Raw genomic sequence first — 21,543 nt, forward strand, 5'->3', positions numbered from 1 at the left:
GCAAAGACTTCTCTTGGAACCTCTCTTGGCAGCTATACAGTGTAGCATCTCATCTTTGACTAATTTTGTATCACTTCCCAGTTGTCAAAGGAACACCAGACTGGAAATACATAAGTGAAAGGTGTGAAGTCTTATTCATATTAGTATTTACCTTGTCTTCCCAACATAATCACCAGTCTACATATATTATGACCAACATTTTTATTGCCCAGAGGAGAACCAACATCATAATGGAGGGTGACTGAGACTGCTATTTTCATTCAAAGCAGAAGTCAGGAACAATTGCAGCATAAAAGATATTGTCACTGCAGTAGGCACATGTGTCTGGGTGCTCTATTTGGTCTGCAGAAAGGTCTGGCTCCTCTTTGCCTCCCCTCTGTTTTGTAAATACAGACCTAATCTGGCTGAGAATATGCTTTCTGTGTTCATGTTTTCCATACTTTGACATCTAAGTACCTTTTAGTTTAGTCGAGGGAGAATGACCTGTAAACATTAATAGATGACTTGAAGAGACAGTAAGATAAAATATATTCTAGAATACTGTTACAATAATTAATCTGCACTATCAGTGATGTTTCTAGGTGGTTCAAGTGAATATTCCCAGCGTCTGTATATAGTAGGGGGGAGTAGTTATATAGACTCACAAATTAGCACTAACATTAGGATAGATTGATCAAGCAGTTGAGACAAGGAATATGTTTTATTCACACAATGTTGTTTCTGTATGTGTAATATGGGTATCAAAATAAAGTTAGTTAGACAAGTAGTTTGATCGCACTCACCAAATGTGATTGTGCGACTACGGACAACGCCCATTGTCTGCAGTTAGCACAGATATGATGAATGTCAACAATTCCTCGTTTTACCATTTAGCTCATGGTCCGATTCGAAACGCTTTTTAAAATAAAATGCGTAATCTGCGGGAACACCCTCCTCATCTTACACCACTGGCCAGTTAGCTCTTTGGCTACGCAAGCTACGGCCTATTTTGAACGTGTATATCTTGGTTACCCAGTATATACGACTCGCAAAATTAATATCCAGTGGTACTCTGCGGAATCGGAATATTTCGCCACGGACTCGTTCCGATTCGTGTAGCATCGTCGCAAACCCTCGGTACATTTCGGGTCATTTACCAAAGCCCGTTTTGTCCGCTCCCCGGCCTGCGCTTCTGCCCCCCTCCTCTTCCAGACTGGCTTTATGTCTGGCTGCTTCGCGGCGTCAATGAGCATGCGCCGTCGCCATGTTAGCAAGCCCTCCTCCCCCTTAGTCTGTGGTTACAGCCAGAGAGAAATAGCTACATTACAAGAAGGTGGCCAGTGGAGAGATCCAGTGAAAGAGGGTGATACAGCAAACGTCGGATTAAAACCAGAGCTGTTACAGAATGGATTAAACAATTAGCGTGACATTCGAAAAGTATATATACTACCTAGAATAACTGTAAATCGGTTACGGACTGTTTTAATTTTATATAGCTAGCTAGCTTGCTAGTTAGCAATTTTCAAATAATGCGACTCAACGCCTGGCAGTGATGGAGGTGGTCTCTTGGTGCACTTGTGGTGGATTTATAATATCAGCTGTTATTCTGTCGTAAGGATATTTACTTCAGAACCTGTACAGAGATATTTAAGGTAAAGCGATGTTGAACTGTGTTTCGGAGTTCTCATAAGAACGAGCGCGTCTGGATAGCAAGCGAGCTAACTGTTAGCTGGCTAGCCAGCTAGCTAACGAGCTACGTTTGCAAGTGTTGCGGTCTCTGACGCCTGTTCAACATTATCACGGAGGGGAAGATTTAAATAACAAAGTTGAGCGGTGGAGGCATAACTCGACATCATAGGCGATTGTTAGATTTTCGGATTGCTATTCATTTCGGCGAATAAAATCGGCTGTCAGTCAAGGCTTTTATCATAACGGCCGCATTCGTTACCTCTATTTACAACTCCGTCAAGAACTACCCCTGGAATTTTACAAAAAAATGCATCATCCGGAGTCTGCAGGAGATTCGACCGGCACCAGGAAAATGGCGCACCCGGCAATATTTCCGAGAAGAGGTAGTAACACCGGCACTGGCAGTGTGTCCTCGTTGGCGACAATGGCAAGTACGAGCGTTAGCAATAATGTTATCCCGACTGATGATTACCAATCGCCCTTGGTGATACAGCCGCCGCTCCCGGCTGGGTCCTCCTCCCCAGGTCCCCAGCATCCCCACAGTCTCAACCTGCTCTCCCAATCTCAGATGCAGTCTCAGCCTCTCCCGTCTTCGGGGGCACAGATAAAAAAGAAGAGCGGCTTCCAGATAACCAGCGTTACGCCGGCTCAGATCTCTGTCAGCACCAACAATAGCATTGCAGAAGACACGGAAAGTTACGACGACCTGGATGAGTCGCACACAGAGGACCTGTCTTCGTCCGAGATCCTAGACGTGTCGCTGTCTCGGGCAACTGACATGGGTGGACCGGAGAGGAGCTCCTCCGAAGAGACGCTTAACAACTTCCACGAGGCAGAGACCCCGGGCGCCGTGTCTCCCAACCAGCCCCCCCACCCTCACCCCATCCCTCAGGTGTCACAGCACAGCACCATGGTGAATGGAACCGCACACCACCACCACCACAGCCATCATCCCCATCACCACGGACACCATCACCAACAAGTGCCCGCCGCCCACTCCGGAATCGGCCCGCCGCCTGCGTCTGCCCCCGGGGTACCAGTGGGGGGCGCCGTTCCCGCCGCTGTCACCTCCACCTCCAGAGCTTTGCCCAGTGTGGCCCAGAAGTTGCCTGCAAGCATGGGAGCCGTTTTGGAGAACGCTTCCGTCGTGGGCGCCGCCGGTCTCGTAGCTCAGCCTGTCGCGGCCGTTCCCCCGGGGACCACTGCTGGAATCCTCTCCGCAGCTGCAGGTGCGACGATTAGTGTCATTAATCCCTTGATGAGCAATGTCAGTAATGTGAATATGTTGAGTTCTGCCAGCGTGCCTGGCCTGGGGGGATCGAGCGGCGGTGGCAGCGGTGCCGGCCTCCCCCCTGGCCTAATGAACCTGAATAGCAGCGGCGGTGGCGTGCTGGGGAGCAGCAGCCAAAATGTAACCTTGATGCAGCAGCAAAGTGGGGCAGTCAGTGCCAGCGTCGCCATGACAACGGCTGGCGCCAGCACCTCCGGCGCGATGGGGCCCGTGGGTGGCGGTCAGGTCGGGGTGGCGGCCGCGGTGCAGCCGGCCGCAGCAGCCCCCGTCCTGCAAGGTCAGGCCCAGCCCCCCCAGGCCCAGGCCCTGCCCCCTGCCGCCACCAGCTCCCGTTTCAGGGTGGTGAAGCTGGACTCGAGCTCGGAGCCTTTCAGGAAGGGCAGGTGGACTTGCACGGAGTACTATGACAAGGAGGCCCCCGCTGCCGCCGCGGCGACGACGACGACGACGGCGGCGCTGCCCGCCGCTGAGGGAGCGCCTGGCCACAGGGTGGTGGAGAGCCTGCGGCAGTCGGTGGCGGAGAGCGTGGTCTGCTCAGAGCGGGAAAGCACGAGCGGGAGCTCGGTCAGCAGCTCCGTCAGCACCCTGAGCCACTACAGCGAGAGCGTGAGCAGCGGAGAGGCGGCGGGCCCCTCGGCCCAGCAGGCCGTGCAGCAGCAGCAGCTGCCGCCCCCTCAGCCGCAGGAGTATGCCCAGGCCTCGCTCCCGGGCCCACCACAGAGCATGGCCCCGCCGCACGGGCAGCCCCAGGATGTGGTGCCAGCGCTCATGAAGACCAGCGCCGCCCCCTCCGTGCCTGTCACCGTAGGCCCGGTTCCGCAGCAGGCCTCCATCACCCAGGGCAGCCTGCAGACCTCCATGGGGCACGCGGCCCCAGGCCTGCCCCAGCAGCAGATGACCTACACCCAGGCGGTGCAGCCCGCTCCGATGCAGGTGGGCTACCCTCCCGCCCAGCAACCCGCGGTGCCTGCCACCGTGCCACCCACGCACGTCATGCCGGCCGGCCAAGGAGGCGGCCTGCCGCCCGACTTCACGCAGCACCCGGCGGGCATGCAGGCGGCCGTGCCGACGGTGGCCCCCAGCGCCGCCCACCTGCTGCCCCACCTGCCTGCTGGCGCGGCCCCCGGTCAGAACGGTCAGATGATGCCCGCCGGGCCTCCGCTCGCCGCCGTCGCCCAGCCCCTCCCTCAAGGACTCGTGCAGCAGCAGCAGCAGGGCCCGTCGCCCCAGATCGCCCCTCCCTCGCAGGGCGTGGTCCTCCCGCACATGTTGCCGGGGAGCGTATCCGGCCTGCCTCAGCCGCTGACCCGCACCCAGCAGCTCCCCTCCCAACTCCCTGTGGAGCAGCAGCAGCCGCCTGGGGCCCAAAATCTCGGGAGCCAGCTGCCGCCTGCCGTCGTCTCCAGTCAGGTGACATCGAACGTGCCTCCGAGTGTCCCGGGTGACTCTCAGTCCGGTGTGGCCCAGGGCGCCCCGCCGGTGCCGAATGGCAGTGCGGTGGCCCACCCCGCTGGCATTGGCCTCGCCCTGGGCCAAGGGGCCCTGCCGCCCGCCAGTGCCCTGTACGCCGGCCTGCCCTCCCTGACTGCCACCCAGCTGGAGGACGCCCAGCGCCTTCTCTTCCAGCACCAGTCCCTGCTCTCTCTGCCCAAGCTGGCGGCTGGAGAATGTGCCTCAGAAGCTGGCGCCTCTGTCGGACCGGAGGACAGCAGCGGTGTCAATGCCTTACCTGCCTCATCCAGCCTGTTCCCCCTGAAGACCCTGCCTGTGGATGGAGAAGAGGACAGGTAGGAGTCCTGCCACCCCTCTGTCTGGCCTAGCTGTCACAGCGCACTACTGCCCCGTGATGTTCACATACATTTTGTACTACGGTCCTCCAAGCTAGGAAAGCACCTGATATGAGTAGTTTGTCAGGCTCTGTTTCCTCATTGGGGCCCTGGCAATTATTGTGGTTACTTGAAATGATCGTTCTTGCGCATGGCCGTGAGTTCAGTGTTTCTAAAGCAGACAGGATCTGAGGTTTCCAGTGGTGGGTTTCTAAATATAGAAGGGCTCAGTCAAACATGCCCCTTGTAAAGATTAAAGGAAATGTTTATGTTGCATTACCACACTGGTCACACAGAGGCCTGGTCAAGCGCGCCACAGTCAGTGTTGTCTTGGAATTAATTTTCCTTGCTCCTAAATTAGCACAGCTTCTTCAGGCATACACGCACTAGGCTACAGTATTAACCCTTTCAACAGGAACATTATTACCCTGTAATACCTGAATAACTCTGATATTGAATGCTGAATGGGAATATGCAGTTAATACACAGATGGTTTTGCCAAAGGAATGTGCACCTAATACAACAGTGCTCACTGGTCAGAGTGACCTTGTATTCCAGCCCCCCGTGGTGGTGCAGCATATTTGCCATGTCATGGAGGATGGCTGGTATGCCGGTTGCTAATAGGCCCTCAGCAGTAGCTGTGCGTGTTTTTGGATTGGCCGATTCCCAGTCGCTGTGGGAACCCCCCCGTAGCTTGTGTTAACCCAGCAAACGTAGCGACTCCACAGGCTGCTGCCAGCCTCCGAGAAACAACAGAGCAGGCCTCAGCCGGAAGTGACGTCCCTGTCCTTTTAATCCGCGGCCTCTTGCTGTCCAGTACGAGTGCGGAAAAGATTGATGTGGATTTTTATAGTGATTAGCGCACTGGCTGAAGTAGCATTTTATTGTTGCTCCATTGGGAGCACGAGTATCGTATTGTTGCCTAAGCCTGTGATCACGTGATGGTGTTTCACGCAGCATGCAGTTTGTTATGCTAGTGGTGATGCTGCCAAGTGCATCTGTGTCGTCTTAACCTTTTTTTTTGGTTGTTTATTGTCTCCGCTGTAACTGTTTTTTAACGTTCAGCCCAAGGTTTGGTTTTAAAGGCATGTCTCCATTCTGTTCTGTCGGTCACAGGCTTTTCTCGAACTGTAGGAGGAAGGGCTTGCATTCGTGTTTATAATTTCAGCTTGTCTGCTCTGGGTTATTCGTCTGTGGTCTGGTGGCACCAGGTTGGTTTTAAAACTGTACTTCAGCCTTAACTGAGCATGGCTCAGGCTATTTGAATTCTACAAAATGGTTCTGTAGGAGGAAAATGGTAGTTGATTTAGTGGTATGATGCAAGAAAGAATTCAGGTATTTGAAAGATAGGTGAAATGGAGATTACCCACCTGAAAGCATAAATTTTTTCCCTGAATTTACTTAACTCAGCATTGATCAAGCTTTTATTAATTTTTTATTATATGTAATTTATTTATGCCTGTATATTGTCTTGTTTGTTTTGGCAGACTGTCTCTTCTCCTATCTATATTCAAATTGGTCATTGAAATACTGACAGCTGTCCTCGTTTAGGTGCTGGACAAGGCTGTTGTAGTCAGGGAAGGCGACAGATTTTGCCATCTTAATCTGTTTTAATGCCTGCCTTGAGGTTGGTGGCAGAGGAATTTTAATCACTTTGTCGCCATTGCAGGAGCTGCTAACTGTGTTAGCAGTGCTATGTCTTTCTCTGGGACTTTTGCTTTCTGGCAAAGTCTGGCACTAAATCTTATAGTAGGCTACACATTTCTCCACAGTCTTATGTTTCAGACCAGAGCTGTCTGTTCAGGCAGTTGCTTTAAAAGGGAATGTTCAACAGCAGTCCAGGAGAGAGTCAAAGCAAACCAGACTTGTTTGTGAATATAGCAGGTGTTCGTCTATAGTAAAGACTTGAATTTTAAGGGAGCACACATGCGCATATGGTTGTTTAATGACATAGCAAAAATCGTGGGAAATCTACAGGTTCAACTGCTAAGCATTTACACATCTCCCTTAAAGGTTTCTTGGTTTGCTATGTACAAATTTTGTGCAGCTGAACATGGTGGTTCCTTTTCAATTGGAGTTTTTCCCAAAAAACCAAAACATTTCAGTTGCCATCTTTTAAATTCGTACTTGGTTAATTGTTATGAATTGAAGTTTGAAGGGACACAGCTGATGGAGCATGTAGTTGTTACATCATGCAAGAATACCTCTTCCACTCTGCAGTTGGATTCCTTAGTTCATCTTTGTATCCGTTAGCCCCTTCTGGATTCCCGAGTAACGTCAGAACGTACTTTTAACAAAAGGTCCGAAACCTCTGATCGTGGCTCGGCTGAATCTGAGAGACAGCGGCCAAGGTCACATGAGCTTTTACCACAAGGAATGTGTAATCTATGCGCCTAATGTGGATAATACTCTTTGATAAAGTGTACATTTGCCCATGCAGCATGAAGGCTTTCCACAAATTAGAAATGTGTCTTTGTGAATTAGTGTCACGGACGCCACAGACTGGGTGGCGACTGTCTGTACATGACAGAGCCTGCCTGCGAACAGAGAAGTTTCTGGAACGGCAGAGACCAAATCGTCACCCGCTTGCAACCTAGGCGCAAGAGGCCAGCTGAAGGCGTCGGCTGAATCCGGCGAACTGTGACGTTGGACGTTTCACATCCTTAAGTGTTTCTGCAAGCAGGCACAGACATCTACCATTGCAAATCATAGATTCTCAACAAAAAGCCAGGTCATTTGACTGCGAAACAGGCGGGATGTTTGTCACCTTTGCAAAAGAATCTGCCGGTCCTCTGTATATGGTGGAGGTCTGTGAGGCACAGACTGAACAGAAAGTGAGGAGAAATGACTGAACAGTGTGCTGGTTCTTGTGCAAGAGCAAGATCAGATTCCTGTCAATGCAGAAATTACCTTTGTTACGTTTGAGGTAGAAAAATTATTTTTTAAAAAAGAAAGAAAGAAAGAAACTCCCACCGCTTTAGTCTGAGTGCTGACTGACATAAATAGAGAACGCAACCATTCAAGTTGGATCCTGTTCAGGAGACATCAGATTTCAGAACGTTTGCAACTTTAGGTGCAGAATGTGAAACATTACTGCGTTACCTGGATCGGCATGCTTCCCACTGCCTGAGGATCTCACCCAAGGGAGTAGGCATTACATTAACCTCAGTTATTTATGCCATTGTGTTCCCTTTGCATAAAGCAAGATTAAAGAATGCTGCATTACAGAAAGCGATGTGTGGTACCCATGATCACACCTTTTGAATGTAATTGAAAATCACAGAACAATGATCGTTTTTGCGATGTAGATTTCAGTGCTGTTGCACGGTACCAGTTGGAGGAATTCAAAATATTTTGAAAGTGTCTCTGAACTTGATGTTCCCAGTGCTGAAGTTATTTTTACGGTTTGAGCTGTGAGTCTAATGAGTCTTTTCATGCCGTGTTCCCTCAGAGTCTCTGGCTGTTCTCGGTAGTTCCTGTTTCTTCATCGACAGCTCATTTAAGCATGCAGCTGTGAGGTGTTGATTAATGGTTGTGTTTTCTTAGCCCTCCATTGCCACAAAGGCTGTCATGCAAGCTCAGGCTGCGAGAGCTGTCTTTGGGGGGGGGGGGGGGGTTGGGGGTTGGTGGGTGTGGTCTGCTCAAGTCCATCAATTATTCCATTAAAATGGCCGAACAGACTCAGGAGAGGCCCAGGCAGCCCTCTGTGGATTTGTGGCAGCCATATGTTCTGGTGTGAGAGAGAGAGAGAGAGCTAATGAGTGCGTGTGCCTTTGTGAGCGTCTGGTATGTGGTGTACATGCTCAGCCGTGCGCACGCACAGGCGTGTGTGCACTGCCGGTCACCGAGGCCAGCGGTGGAGATGGAGGGGCGTGGCTTGCACTCTTGCGGATGTGGTGGGGTGAGGGCTGGCTGCTGAAGGAGGGTCTGGTGTGCTCCAGCTCATTGTGTCTATTGATAATTAAAGGGAGTGGGGGGTGTGGGAGATGCCCCACTCTGCAGACCATGATACTGTCCAGTTTGGGCCAAAATCCCTTAGGGTGGCACATCAGAGGTGATGGAGCCAGGGAGGGAGTGGGATCCACTGTGTATTTTTGTTGTATGTGTGTGTCCTGTTCCCCACCCCCTCTACATCTCCTTTGAGCACACTTATTAAAGGACTAATGGGTCCTTTGGATCACAGATGGGACACTGCAGGTCTCAGTGGGAATATGCAATAATAAGACATTGATTTCTCCGGCTCTGCTTCAGATGCACTTCCAGCCCTCTGAACCGTTGTATTTGACAGTGGTAATCCAAGCAAAGAAACCACGTAATTCTTGCAAGGCTGCAAATGGTGCTATTGACAGCGCAGAAGGTTTGGGGGTTGTAAGAGGGTTTCCTCAAAATGTGCTGAGTCATTTTACAGACCCCGTTTCGGCTTGGTGTGCATGCACCGTCTTTGCAAGCCTCACCAGTGTCCTCACGCGACCCGCTGCGCTCTATCGATTAATGAGATCAGACCTTTCACAGCAGGACAGAGGGGTTTATGCAAATGGAAGGCTTGTTATGGGTTCTTTTTTTTTGTCAAGAGGAAGGTGGAGCATCGCATGCTGTCTGCATCGCACGTGGGAAGTGTAGACTGCTAGCTAGTGATTACAGGCAGGAAGTCAGTGGAGAATCAGACCCTTTGTTTGCTTGTTCAGCTCCGTATTGCAGTGGCTGGACTTCTTGTGTTCGGAGGTTTAAGGCCTTATGTAGCCTGGGGTATAAAAACAGACATCTCTTTACTTGTGACATGCATGCAGATACTGAATAACAATGCCCAGTGCGTTACAGATGATTAAATTGCAAATGTTTAAGGGATGAGGAATCATTCTGAAAGTCTTTTGTGTGCAGTTGTCTTTGTGCCAAGTTGAAATTGGAAAAAGCGGAAGAGCAAAAGAGACAGTGCAAAGTAGGGTATACCGTGTGAATGTGTCAACTAAGCAACTTCGAAAGCCTGTAAAATGTATAACTTAATTTGGTGTTTCAGTAGCTATTGATTCTAAAAGTACCATATTGTCCTAGTTACACATTTGGCCACTGAGGTGTCTCTCTGTTTCCTTTCTTTCAAAATAGGCTGAGGTATTTTTGAATCTGGCAGATTCTATCCAAGGCGGCCAACAGGAGGTTGTTTTCAGCAGCGGTACTTGTTTTCTGCGCGTACGCGGTATGGATAGCTGAATAGTAGTTGCAGTTAATCCTTAGCATAAAGTTCATATGCAAATATTTATAGAGGTGCAATCCCAAAATAAAAACAAATGGATTACTGTTGAAAATTAAGTATGGTATCATTTGATTGAATTGGTTCATGCTTCTGCTCTGGACCATTTTGACAAAAGGCTGAATTTTTTTTTTTTTTTTTTTTTTGGTCTGAGGTCAGTCTGTTGACTGGCAAGCCCATATAGGAAGATGATTGTCTTATGTTAGCTTTTTTGAATATAATCTGCTTTTGGCAGTGACAGGTGCTGCACATGAGGGTCTCTGTGAATCACTCTCTGTGTGCAGATCAAGTAGATTATCTCTGCAGTTAATGGGCCCTGCGGCACGGGAGAGGAAATGCCCCGGCACTCGGGCCAGGCCAAATACCAAGGAGGATGCGTGACACTGGAGCCCCGTCTGTGGCCTCTGCCTCCCATTAATAAAAGGTACTGAACTTCGAGCAATAAACACCGCTGCGTGTTGCAGCTGGGTGTAGCCTTTTTTAGAAGAATCTGCTCGGTGCTCAGTATGCTTTGTGCTCCTGTCACAGTTGAAATTGTCAGAATGCTGACAGCTAACGGCCGCTTTTTTTTTATTTTTTAAATGGCAACACACTCTGTCTCCAAAGCTTTTTGAACATACATTCAAGTGTCGGGCTGTCGTGTGTCTTTTAGGACCCTTTCACAATGTTCAAGGAACACACATTTTCGGGAATCTGTCTGTATGAGCCCAGCAGCCAAAAGACTGACCTTTGACTGTGATACAAAAAAAAAAGTATGAAAAACGCAAAACAGACCAGCACAATCAAGCTGGCTTTATGTGTACGCTTTCCCCTTCTAGTAAATCTGGTATAAGGAGTTAGAGGCCATCTGTTTGGCAGAAACGCTTTGATTACAGTTTTTTGACAGCGTGAGCCAAAGTGATTCATCGGAATCTGTGTCCTCATTGGGAATGGTTTTGTCAACCGTGTCTATGTATGTGAAGCAACGCTAAGGAAAGCCAATCTGCGGAGTCTGGAAAGTCTGGGGAATACCTGTACAATTGACTTTGCTGTGGAGCTAAGTGATTTGCACCTACAACTGTAGTGGACACACAAATTCTAGGGAGCAAGAGGTTTGGGGAAAGTAGTTCTTAACTGTAGAATCAGAGAGAGCCCAGGTCTCAAAGGCTCCATGGTGCCAGAAGATTTTTGTGTGGTCCATGGGTAAATTTTGGAAAACACTTTTGAGGTAGGTGTGGACTCCATCTCCCATCAGGACCTTGGTGAAATGTTATACAGTACTTTTAGCCCATCAACTGTGGCCATAGTTCACCAGAAGTGGACACCCCTATTTTAATGGGTTGTACTGATTTTAAAGCCCTTTTTAAAGTAGCTCACACTGCAGAATATGCTTCCCCACATATGAAGACTACACTGCAAATGGGGCTGGTTTTGGTTGTTGGTTTCACCCTTGGAGGTTAGGGTGATGGAGCTGCAGTCAGCAGTGGACACCTGTTACCCACATTCTCGTAAAGCTACTGTCAATCACCTCATTAACCTCCTCTTCCTCAGCGTAACCCTGTTCTGCCTCAGGACTCTCGGGAAGTCATAGGAGTCAAGCCTCTGTCACATGACTTTGCTGATATGGTTCCTCTAAAATGAAGCCTCATCCTTGTTTTCAAATAGGAACTTCTGAACTTACTGTTTCTGTGCAGTGGAAGCATGTTCTTATGATTCAGTGGCGTATTAAAAAGGGACTTTAGAGGGGTTTGAAATGCATTTGGTGACTTCCTGTTACTTTGTTTACCAGAGCTCATGCACAGGCAGTAATTTAACTCCCATGCCTGGGTACTCTGAGGCTCTCTATAAGTAGAAGAACAAGTGGAGCAACTGCATTGTGGTTCCGTATTTCTGTCATCAGAGTCCTCTTTCGCTCTCAATTTTCACATGCTTTTCAAGAACCTGTTTACAGGGTAAGAACAATATCAAGAGCAACGTGCAAACATTTCAGCAGGTGTTTTCTGCCAGCGCGTTTCAATGTAAACACCTCTTATTATTGTAAAGCCTCCCTCCCTCTGCCGCCGGTGCGGCACAAAGCGGACCAGAGAGATCCAGAACGGCGGCGCTCGTTTTATTACCCATAAACCATATCCTCCCTGCGCATATCATCATCCAGGCCTTTCAGCCGGGCCCAATTCACAAGGGCTGGGTGAATAGGCTGCAGAGAGCGAGCGCAAAGCAAGCGGGAGCGCTCGTCTGCAGCCGCGCACACAGGAGTGCTCCCGCTTGCAAAGGAAGGTTGATACAGTCAGCCCCGTCTGACCCAGCAGTTCCAGCCCCGGCTCTGAGCGCCGCCATCGTGGGAGACGGCTGGTATCCTGCTGCACCGCTGCCAGTTTATCACAAGCACCTGTTTTGGGCATGTCCTGTTTTCCAACACACTGTTTTTCTGTTCTTGATTTAAAGATGCAGAGGCAGAACGCTCCTGGCCTGATTGGTGAGAACGGGCAGGCTAATTTTTGAGCGAGGTTTCGGTTTATTTGTGCCCCTCGGCGGCAGCAGTCGGAGATGAGCACTGCAGCTGGGCGAAGTGCCACCCAAAAATCTCCATTGCAACAGGGGAACGCTGTTGAGCAGGTTAAGGGAGTCCAGCCTCTACAGATTACCGGAATTAAAATGTACTGCCAGTTAGCGCTATCTCAGAATAGATGCTACCAAGTCTCGAGGTGATCACGCAATGTGTTGCAGCTGAAAGGTGGGGTCACTGTAATGTGCCAGAGCGATGCGTTTCTGTGAGAAGATGGGACAGCTCAGCTATGAGCAAGGTGCAGTTGGCTTTTAGGCCGTGGGTTTGAGTCCAGTGGACTGAGTGCTGCTCTGCCCTTGAGAAACCTTAAGTCCTTTCTCTGGTTGTGTTGATGAGAATTCTACAGCTGTTTAAAGGCGTTTCACAGGCACGCAATAATTTATAGTTTTTGGACACCGGTTATGAAGCGGTGTTTGCTCCTCCTCCAGCCCTGGAAAACCTTAGCCCCACTGAATGCTTGGTTTCACTCATAACTGACACATGATAAAACACTGTAATGTGAGAGAATGGATCTTGTGTCAGCCTTCAAATGTTCTAGGCTTATTTGGAGTGGAAAAGTATATTTTATTGCCGTATAGATGAAGCTATATTGAAGAAACTATATTGCCGATTACTTTAGTTGACAATAATTGATAGAATAATAGATAGGATCATAATAGATAATGGCATGAGACAATACATCCAGTTTGTGATATCATGTGTTTTGCAAAATGGAGTTCACCAGTAAAAATTATTTTGAAATTATAGTCCCCAGTAAATAATGTTGATAAGAGAACAAAAATATGGCATGATTGAGCAACTTTTATTTTCTTGTTGTTTTCTTTCTTCATTTTTCAAACCCCTATCAGTGCCAATATTCATGACGTACCATGTGTGAGTATTGTCTCAGCTGGAACGCAAACTGACCAATGGGAGCAGTGGTTTGGAAATAATAGGTTTATAGGTTACTTTTTTCATAGTGCTGCTGAGGACTAACGGACAGAACAAGTAAAGCCAGTAAAAGTTCCACTAACATATTTTGGAGAAAAAAAAATGAAATTCAAAATTACGATGCTTTGTCTCATGCCTAGTTAATATGTGAAACCTGAATCTGTGTCACAGCCAGAGCGAGTTTATTTTGAATAGGGTAAGCCCTTTCTCTCTTACTTAGGGAGTGGCGTCAAGTATCGTTGATGGAGGATACCCTGAGGCGCACATTATTCAAGGTGGAGGCTGTCACCTCTTTGAATTACCTGATTAAGCGTGCAGAATACAGCAGGTATCCTTGTGGCCGTCACACTGTCTTCTAGTGTCCTAGAATCTCTGACATATGGAGTTGGTGCTGGACAGCTAGTGTACAGTGAAATCCTAAGATGGTCATGTGCTGTGATGGCCAGTCTGGTGTAAAACTACATTTCATATGTGTTCCATGAGTTTGTCTTTGCACCAAATGGGCAAGGCTGAAGATTGTGCTGCATAGCTGTTTGGCTGAGTTAAGCTTTTTTTAATGATGTTTCTTTCGTGTAAAAATGGCTCCAGACGTTTAGGCTAAGATTCTTACTGTGTACATTTCTAAGCCTCGAAACGGCAGAAATTTTTGTAAGAGGTAGATCAGACATGAATTAAAAGCTTTGGGATGCCTCATTAATACACTAGTACATATTGCAGTGCACTGACATGCATGTACCGGTGCTGGCTTCATTGGCATGTCTGTTCCCGTATTGGGGGTCATGGAGAAGGCTGCAACATCCATTTCTTTGAAAATCGAGCTGTTCAGGCTGTCAGTTGTCAGTCATGTAGGGACTGTCACAACTACAGTCTCTGCATTTAGAGCAGTTTTGGTTTGGTGCTCTATTAGAGCAATATTTTCCACCTAAAATGATGTTGTTTGATGTGTATTTTACATATGGATTTATATCTGTAGCCTTTTTTGGGTGCCGGCACTTTGTTTTCCATTTTGGGAAATGTCCTTTGCATCCATCTGGGAAGTAGCCATTTAGGCTATATTTTCTAGGGCTTAAAAATTTTCAAGCCAAGTATAATGCATTAAAGCATTTTTGACACAAAGGACAATCAGAACATATAAATTTAGCACAAACTGTAACAAACGTAATACACTGAGTGAGTTATTTTTAAACTGTGATACACAAGGAGTTTTCTATGCTCCAGTGAGCACCAGCAAACACCACAAGTGGTCAAAAATTAAAATTTGATATGCCCCATAAGGTGTTTGAAGTACTTTAATGCACGATTGAGCTTTCTGAACTGCACCTCTAAATGTAGAACCTGCCACACCCCCAGCTGATGATGCAAGCTGATCCTCTGTCAGCCAGAGCTTTTCATCAGTGAATGGAGAAGTACGTAACCCTACATGGGGGGAAAACTGCTTTTAAACTGTTTGTTTAATCTGGAGTCCCCCCCCTTATTGAGAACTATTGGCTAATTTTAAACAAAGTTTTCGCTCCTTCGTTACCATGTTTACTTTGTGTGGTATTTATACACATTTCTGGAAGAACTGTCCTTTGGATTTGGAGAGATTTATTTCTAGCAGTTATTGTGTGGTCATCTTAAAATACAACAGAAAACTTCATATTGAAGTAACAGGCAAATCCATTGGATATAATCATGGAGCTTGCAATCACAGTGAAAATTAGTGGTCCATTAATAAAGTTTTTATTTTGTTGTTTATTGGTTTTTAAAATTTAATGCATCGATAGATGTATGCATTTTTCCCAGCACAATATTTTTTTCCATAAGCCTTACTGGTGTCATCTGCATGACAATGCATATGCTTTCTTTGGAGTTTATCGCCACCGCGATCCTCTGTGTTACTGCAAATCTCAGCTATCATTCAGTGTTAGCGCTTAGCGTGTAGGGAACTGGAGGTGGCTGTGCACGCGTGAGTCAGCAGGGCCCGATGCTGCTCAGCGCGCACGTTCGTCCGGGCGGGGTCGCAGACGCAGGGGCCCGAGCGTGCGGCCCTCAGCATGCGCCTGGGGGCCACTCCTGCTCTGTTAAACACACACAATGAGATTTCCCCCACTTGTGTCACCAGGCCCTGCAGTGTGAAATGAGGTCAGCGTGGAGACAATGGCTGCTCCAGCACAAAAGGAAATTTCCCCTTTTTTTTTTTTTTTTTTTTTTCTTTTTTAAAGTGCCCAACTTGCATTGAGAAGTGCCTAAACGTTGCAGAGAGCAGGGTTTGTTAAAAATGCTGTGTCGCCTTCTCTGCATTGTACAGTGGCTCTCTGTAGTTCCAGCTCGCATTGCTTGTGAGGATAACAGTGTCCTGAGGAGTTGCTTTTGGGGCTGATTTTGTGTGAAGCAGGAGAAACGCCAGAAAAGCAGCCTGTTCTAGCACCCATTTTCTCAGTGTTTTTGCTATCATATGATGCTCATGACAGTGTTTCCAAAACCCCACTGAAGTTCCTGTATTTACAAATTCACAAGCTCATCGTAATTATCAGACCAGAGTTATCCCATAATGAGAGAGCTGTTTTTTGTGAATATGTAGTAGAGGGGGTGTCTGTTAAACTCTCCCACAGTCTGCCTGTTCTAAACTCCAAGGCAAATCCAAGCAGTCCATCCAGTTTAGAGGTATGTCTGTGCCTGTGTGAGTGCCTTTCTCAGCCCTTGGTCAGATTCTCCTCCCAGCATCCGTTGTGGGCGGTCAGCCATGGTTTTGCCCTTTTTGCACCCTCAGCAGCCATTTCCTCGCTTGAGTAAAGAAAGCCTGCCGAGGTCAGCGAGGTCAAAGTTGGACAGATGGAATGATCCAACTGTCTGCTTCTGCAGCGTTGATGTCCGGCAGCAGCAGAGAAAGTGTGTGCTTTTCTCTATGCTGGAGGGAACAGACACCTACCAAAATCTTCCCCACCATAGACTACCAGTCAAAAGTTTGGACACACCTACACATAGAAGTGTTTTTCTTATTCTAAAATGTGGAAAATAGTTAAAAAAAAATAAATAATAAAGATATCAAATCTATGAAATAACCCAGATGGAATTATGCAGTGACCAAAAAAGTTTGGATTCTTAGTAGCCAAGTAGCCAAAAAATATTTTAAAATTTTTATTTTTTTTGGAAAGAAATTCATGCATAGTCATCAACCTGACTATATTTGTCTAAGAAACAAACATTTCAACTGTTTCAGCATAAGTCTTTAGATCAAAATGTGTTTGAAAGCATATTGCCGTTAATTTAATCAGGTGTGTCCAAACCTTTAAGTGTTACTGTCCGTGCCTGTGTGGGTGTGCCCCTGCCCCGTACGGCCTGCGGGTTCGCTCTGCCCCCTGTCTGAGCCGGAACGCCGCGTGCGCTGAGGGGAGCTGGAAATGGAGGGGCTGCCGTCGGGCACACACCGCTTCCTCTGGTCATCGCCATTGTGCTCCGCGCCACATTGTTCTGCACTTACACACACAGCCCGGGGCTCGCGGCCGAGCTCCCTCACTGGCCGTGGCCGCTCAACATAATGCACGCATTCATAAAACCGCCATATCCCCCCTGCGCTGTATCACTCTATGAATTGTGATGAGTCAGTGTGAAGTTATCAGACACCTTTTAAATAAAACAAGGCTTTGTTTCGGTGGCTGTAAAAAAAAAAAAAATAAATAAAAAATGGATTTGTCCTGAAGGCATCCTCATCTGAGCATTGCGATCTAGTTTATACATGTAGCTTTTTCACCACGTTGACCTAGTTTGATTTCCAGCTAGTGTAAAATCGCGGAGGCCTGTTCCTGTAAGGAATGTCCTTGTCCCTGCGTAAGAACAAGCCCCCCTTTTGTGTCTGGGCACAGTGCTGTGAAGAGTTTGAAAGGGGAAGGTCCCGTCTGAGGCAGCCGCAGAGGAGTTCTCTTTCTGTGTCGAGGTCCTCAGTCTTTCTGTGTTCCGTTTCTGGTAATGGGGTCAAAGCCAGGGACAGTCTGAGCTGAACGGTCTCTGGGTCCCTGCAGTTCTCCCGTCAGGAGGAAGAGCATACGGTACTGGTTCACGGCTGTTGTGAAGCTCAGCCTCAAGCTCTACAATGCCACAATCTCCCTGTGAAACATTTTTACCGTATCAGAGTTTCAGTGTAAAGTTCAGTTGTAAAATATGCACATGTTTTTGTAGAATGTTATACAAATGAATTATCCTGCTGTCTGTACAAATGAATGGAAGAAATACACAGTGAAACCTCAATATTCTGCACTTCAGCTTGTAAGGGTATTAAATGGCACACATACTGTAGGGTGTAGCTTTTTTATTTCCTTTTAATGAAACTGATAATGCACCCTTTTTAATACACAACTCTTCGCACTCTGTGACAGATTGTTTGCATTACATGTGGATGTTGGCTTTGACTTGCTTTACATGCATTTATTACAACAGTTCTTGTAGTGTTTCTATATGTACCATAAATAACCGTTCTGTTCCGGCAGAAAATTATGAACAGCATTTCAGGTTTACATTTACATATATTCATTTGGCAGACGATGTTATCCATGGTGACTTACAGATTGACACAGGATTGATCACATTTGATTACCTTCAATATTATATATATTATAATGTATTAAGACATCCATGTGTTTTACCCAATTCGTAGCCAATCTCCTTACTTGCACTCTTTTGTTGGTTGTTTCAGCAGCTCTTCTCAGTACTGCCTTCTAGCCAACATTAATGCCTCTGTATGTATGCAACTGAGAAATGCTGCTGCCTTTGGCCCCCATTTTCAGTACACTGCCACTCCAGTTCATGGCCCTTACACTTCCCACCGCCTTTGTAGGGCAGTAGCAGCTGAATTTAATTGGGCCCCTGTAATTAAATGTCACGCCGACATGTCATAGTTGTTTCATGGCTTTCGCATCACATGGGCTTTACAGTCATTACCAGCATGCTTAGCATATGCCACCCACCCCAAAAGGAACTGACCCCAGTGAATTTACTAATGCTTAATTTATGTTTAGTCGTTAAGCGTGTGTAACTCATAGCCGTCTTGATTCGGATTGATGTTAGCATCGTTTGACCCTTGCCATTTGTTTTACTGTTTTTATTCCTGCCCCTCTAAGTCCAAAGCTGATAATGAATCAAAGGGCTGGGTGCGCTCTTGCAGGTCATGTCCCTCTCTGTGCGGCGGGGGGGTTGGGTGAAGGCCTGAGGAGGGAAGGCTTTGTGTGGCTGTGTGTTTAGCATGTTCCCCGACTCCTCCGGCCGTCGCTTTAACCTCTCCGTCAGGGCCGCCTGGCCCCCGTCCACCTTCACGCGCTCGGCTCCGCGCACCCAGGCACCAGCCAGCTTCGCACCCTGTGCCACTCCGCCTGCTTGTCTTAACCAGCCGGCTTCCATGGTGACCGTGGCGATCCGGACGCCTTGTGCGGGCACTGAAGAGCCAAGAGTGTCGTCAGTGCTCTCATCCTGTGGCCCCCCCAGAGTCCCCCCCCACAGCTGTCAGGGCTGTTTTTAACGGTGCCCTTGCTCTTTGTGCTTTCAGCGCCATGCAGAGATTATGCAACACGGTGGCTGTTCTGTCTGGAAATCTAAAAGCTTGGAGCTAGTGCCCGATCAATTGGCCGGATCCGGTTTAGCTCTGTTCCTAACTAACAATAATCAATGCAGCCTTTTGATTCAGCGTTCCTGGTCGACCCACAGCTTTGCAAGAGGGCGCTCTGACCGGTCCGGTTGCTCGGCAGCATAATCTTGAGACAAGTTCCGCCGCAGGGAGCGGGTCCAAATCCTCGCCGAGGCTTTGGGTCAGCAGCAGATGTAAGGCTTCTCTCCCTGCACGCGGAAAGGAAAAATACCAGGCAGGGCAGACGCCTGGGGGCCTCCCCGACGTTCTTCTGAGAGGCGTGTTTGTGCTCGAAGATCTCCCGTCTCCAGAGGCAAAATCGCTGAGATAATAACGCTGTCAATACCTTTTGGGTTCTTATGGAATTTAGCCTCCAACTGTAGGGGAGTTTGTGTTGCACAACCGTCAGAGGGAACTGCCGTCCTTTCACTCTCAGCCTGGCAGGCCTGTGGCAATGGAAGGGCTCCAGACGCTCTCTACATGTTCCTCCAGGTGCAGGGGGCAACTGCGGAAAACGGAGGGATTTGTCTTCGTTCCTTTCATCTTTGGTGACACACACACACACAAATCGCGTAAAATATGCAGCTGGGTATTTCCTGAAGGTGAAATACTAGATGAAAGAATAATATAGCAGTGCCCTATCCTGAAGGTGAACCTGCCGGTCTGGCAGACAGACCAGCTCTAATTGTGAGGGGTGTCTGCTGCATGGTCAGTGTTCAGGCTTCGTCAGTGGTCAGGGATTAGGACACTAACAGAAGGGCCATCTTGTTGCTGTGTCATTGACAGTTGCCAGCGTTCTCTTTCTGTACCTCAGTCTGTGGCAGTGGTGGCATAATCCACTCCTGCACAGCCTCAGGTAATTTCTGGAACGTCTGTCCTCTCAACAGGAAGAGAGGCAGATACAGGAAGTCAGCCTCATGAGCATTAACAGTGTGTCGCTTGGTCTGTGACCTTGCTGATGGTATAAATAAACAGGTGGGATGCAAACACTATTCATGTAAAACACATCAGAAGTATTTCACTTAGGCATCATACTGATGGTAATGTGAACCCATGCTTCCTGTTGCCTAGGGAAGCGTGACAAATTGACTTGAATCTTCCAGGTAATATCCCTGATCAGGAGGTGACCGTAGCCCTCCCGGTACATTAAACCTTCCTGTCATGAACATGGTGAGAGTGCATTTTGAGAGATGCTTCCTGGCAGCTGAAATTAGCGGCCGTGTCTGTCGAGGCCTGTTGGAGTCTGCAGGGCCCGAGCCGAAGCGCGGGCTGGGCCGGCCCAGGCGCCATCGGTTCCTGTGAAAACGACCGAACAGCCACCTCCTCTGAGCACGGAGTCTGAGCCAGCAGTGAGGTGGTGTCGCTCTCCTCAGCTCGCATGATGAGCGAGGCGGCGAGGCACAGCTTTTCACCCAGAGGAAGTGCTATTGCCAGGCCTCCGCCCTCTCTACAGCATTACGAAGCTGTACTTTTATGGGCCGGCATGCCTGAAGATTATAGCTCTGCGACACGGTAGACAGATGCCGTTGGCTTCATAAAGGCACCCTGTGTACGGCCGTCACTTTGTCATGTAATGGTTTTCACCCGCTAATTATGTCTTTATCTGTTTATTTCTTCTGTGGTAAAGGTGGTTAGAAGGCTGTCATAAGGCAAAGACGTGTTGAATCCTTGGCTTAATTGCCATGGTGGTTGAGGCTTTTATGCGGAACGGTATTTGCTCTGAAGGTACAGCTGTCTTCCACACATGGGAGCTTGCCTATGCCAGAGGGGGGAGGAGATGTTATGAGCACACTGACTCCCTGTGCTCAGCGTTGTCCTGTTGTGATACGACTGCTGGGTTTGAACTTAACCGGGGGATTGACGATGACCAATTTGGATTTGTATGGACCATTAGATGCATTTGTGGTAATGGTTGTCGGTCCCTTTCTCCTGGTCTAAATTTAATCCGACAAATTACAGATTAAGCAAAGGAGCACTTTCGCATTTAGCATTTCCAAGAATTAAGATGCCCCGCCGGTTTGTTTAAAGCAATAATGAGTCTCTGTTTGTAGATAAGAACGGGCATGGCACGTGTGCACGCACACACACACACGCACACGCACACACACAGGCCTGTGTCACTTGTTCCCTGCAGAGGAGGCAGCTGGGAGAGTGCAGGTAGAGTGACAGTCATGCAGTATTGATGGAGAACTTTCTTTTCTGGCTGCACAGACCTCTCATTCATACTGCAGCCCAGGTAACCTGAGAGGGCTGGGAGGCCCATTGTGCCAGGCAGGCCCCATTGTCACGGGCTCTGTCGCCCATTCAGATGCTTGTGTCAGCATTGCATTACATAATTTATTTGCTTAGCAGTTTCCTTTATTTATATTGCTGGATGTTTGCTGAAGCAGATCTGTTTAACTGTTTTGTCCAACATGGTAATTGAGCACGCAACCCTCTGGT

General features: G+C 48.1%; 1 protein-coding gene across 1 annotated transcript in view; it reads left to right on the plus strand.

Annotated features, from left to right (window-relative positions):
- Nucleotides 1-1,319: 1,319 nt before the first annotated feature.
- The window catches only part of LOC118785560 (TSC22 domain family protein 1-like), a 45,018-nt gene continuing 24,794 nt past the window's right edge, over nt 1,320-21,543 (plus strand). The window contains exon 1 of the mRNA XM_036540312.1: nt 1,320-4,746. Within this exon, the coding sequence (XP_036396205.1) occupies nt 1,976-4,746 (2,771 nt within the window). The 5' untranslated portion in view covers nt 1,320-1,975. The remainder of the gene's footprint in view (nt 4,747-21,543) is intronic.

This window comes from Megalops cyprinoides, chromosome 11, assembly GCF_013368585.1.
Source record: "Megalops cyprinoides isolate fMegCyp1 chromosome 11, fMegCyp1.pri, whole genome shotgun sequence".
Classification (NCBI taxonomy): Eukaryota; Metazoa; Chordata; class Actinopteri; order Elopiformes; family Megalopidae; genus Megalops; species Megalops cyprinoides.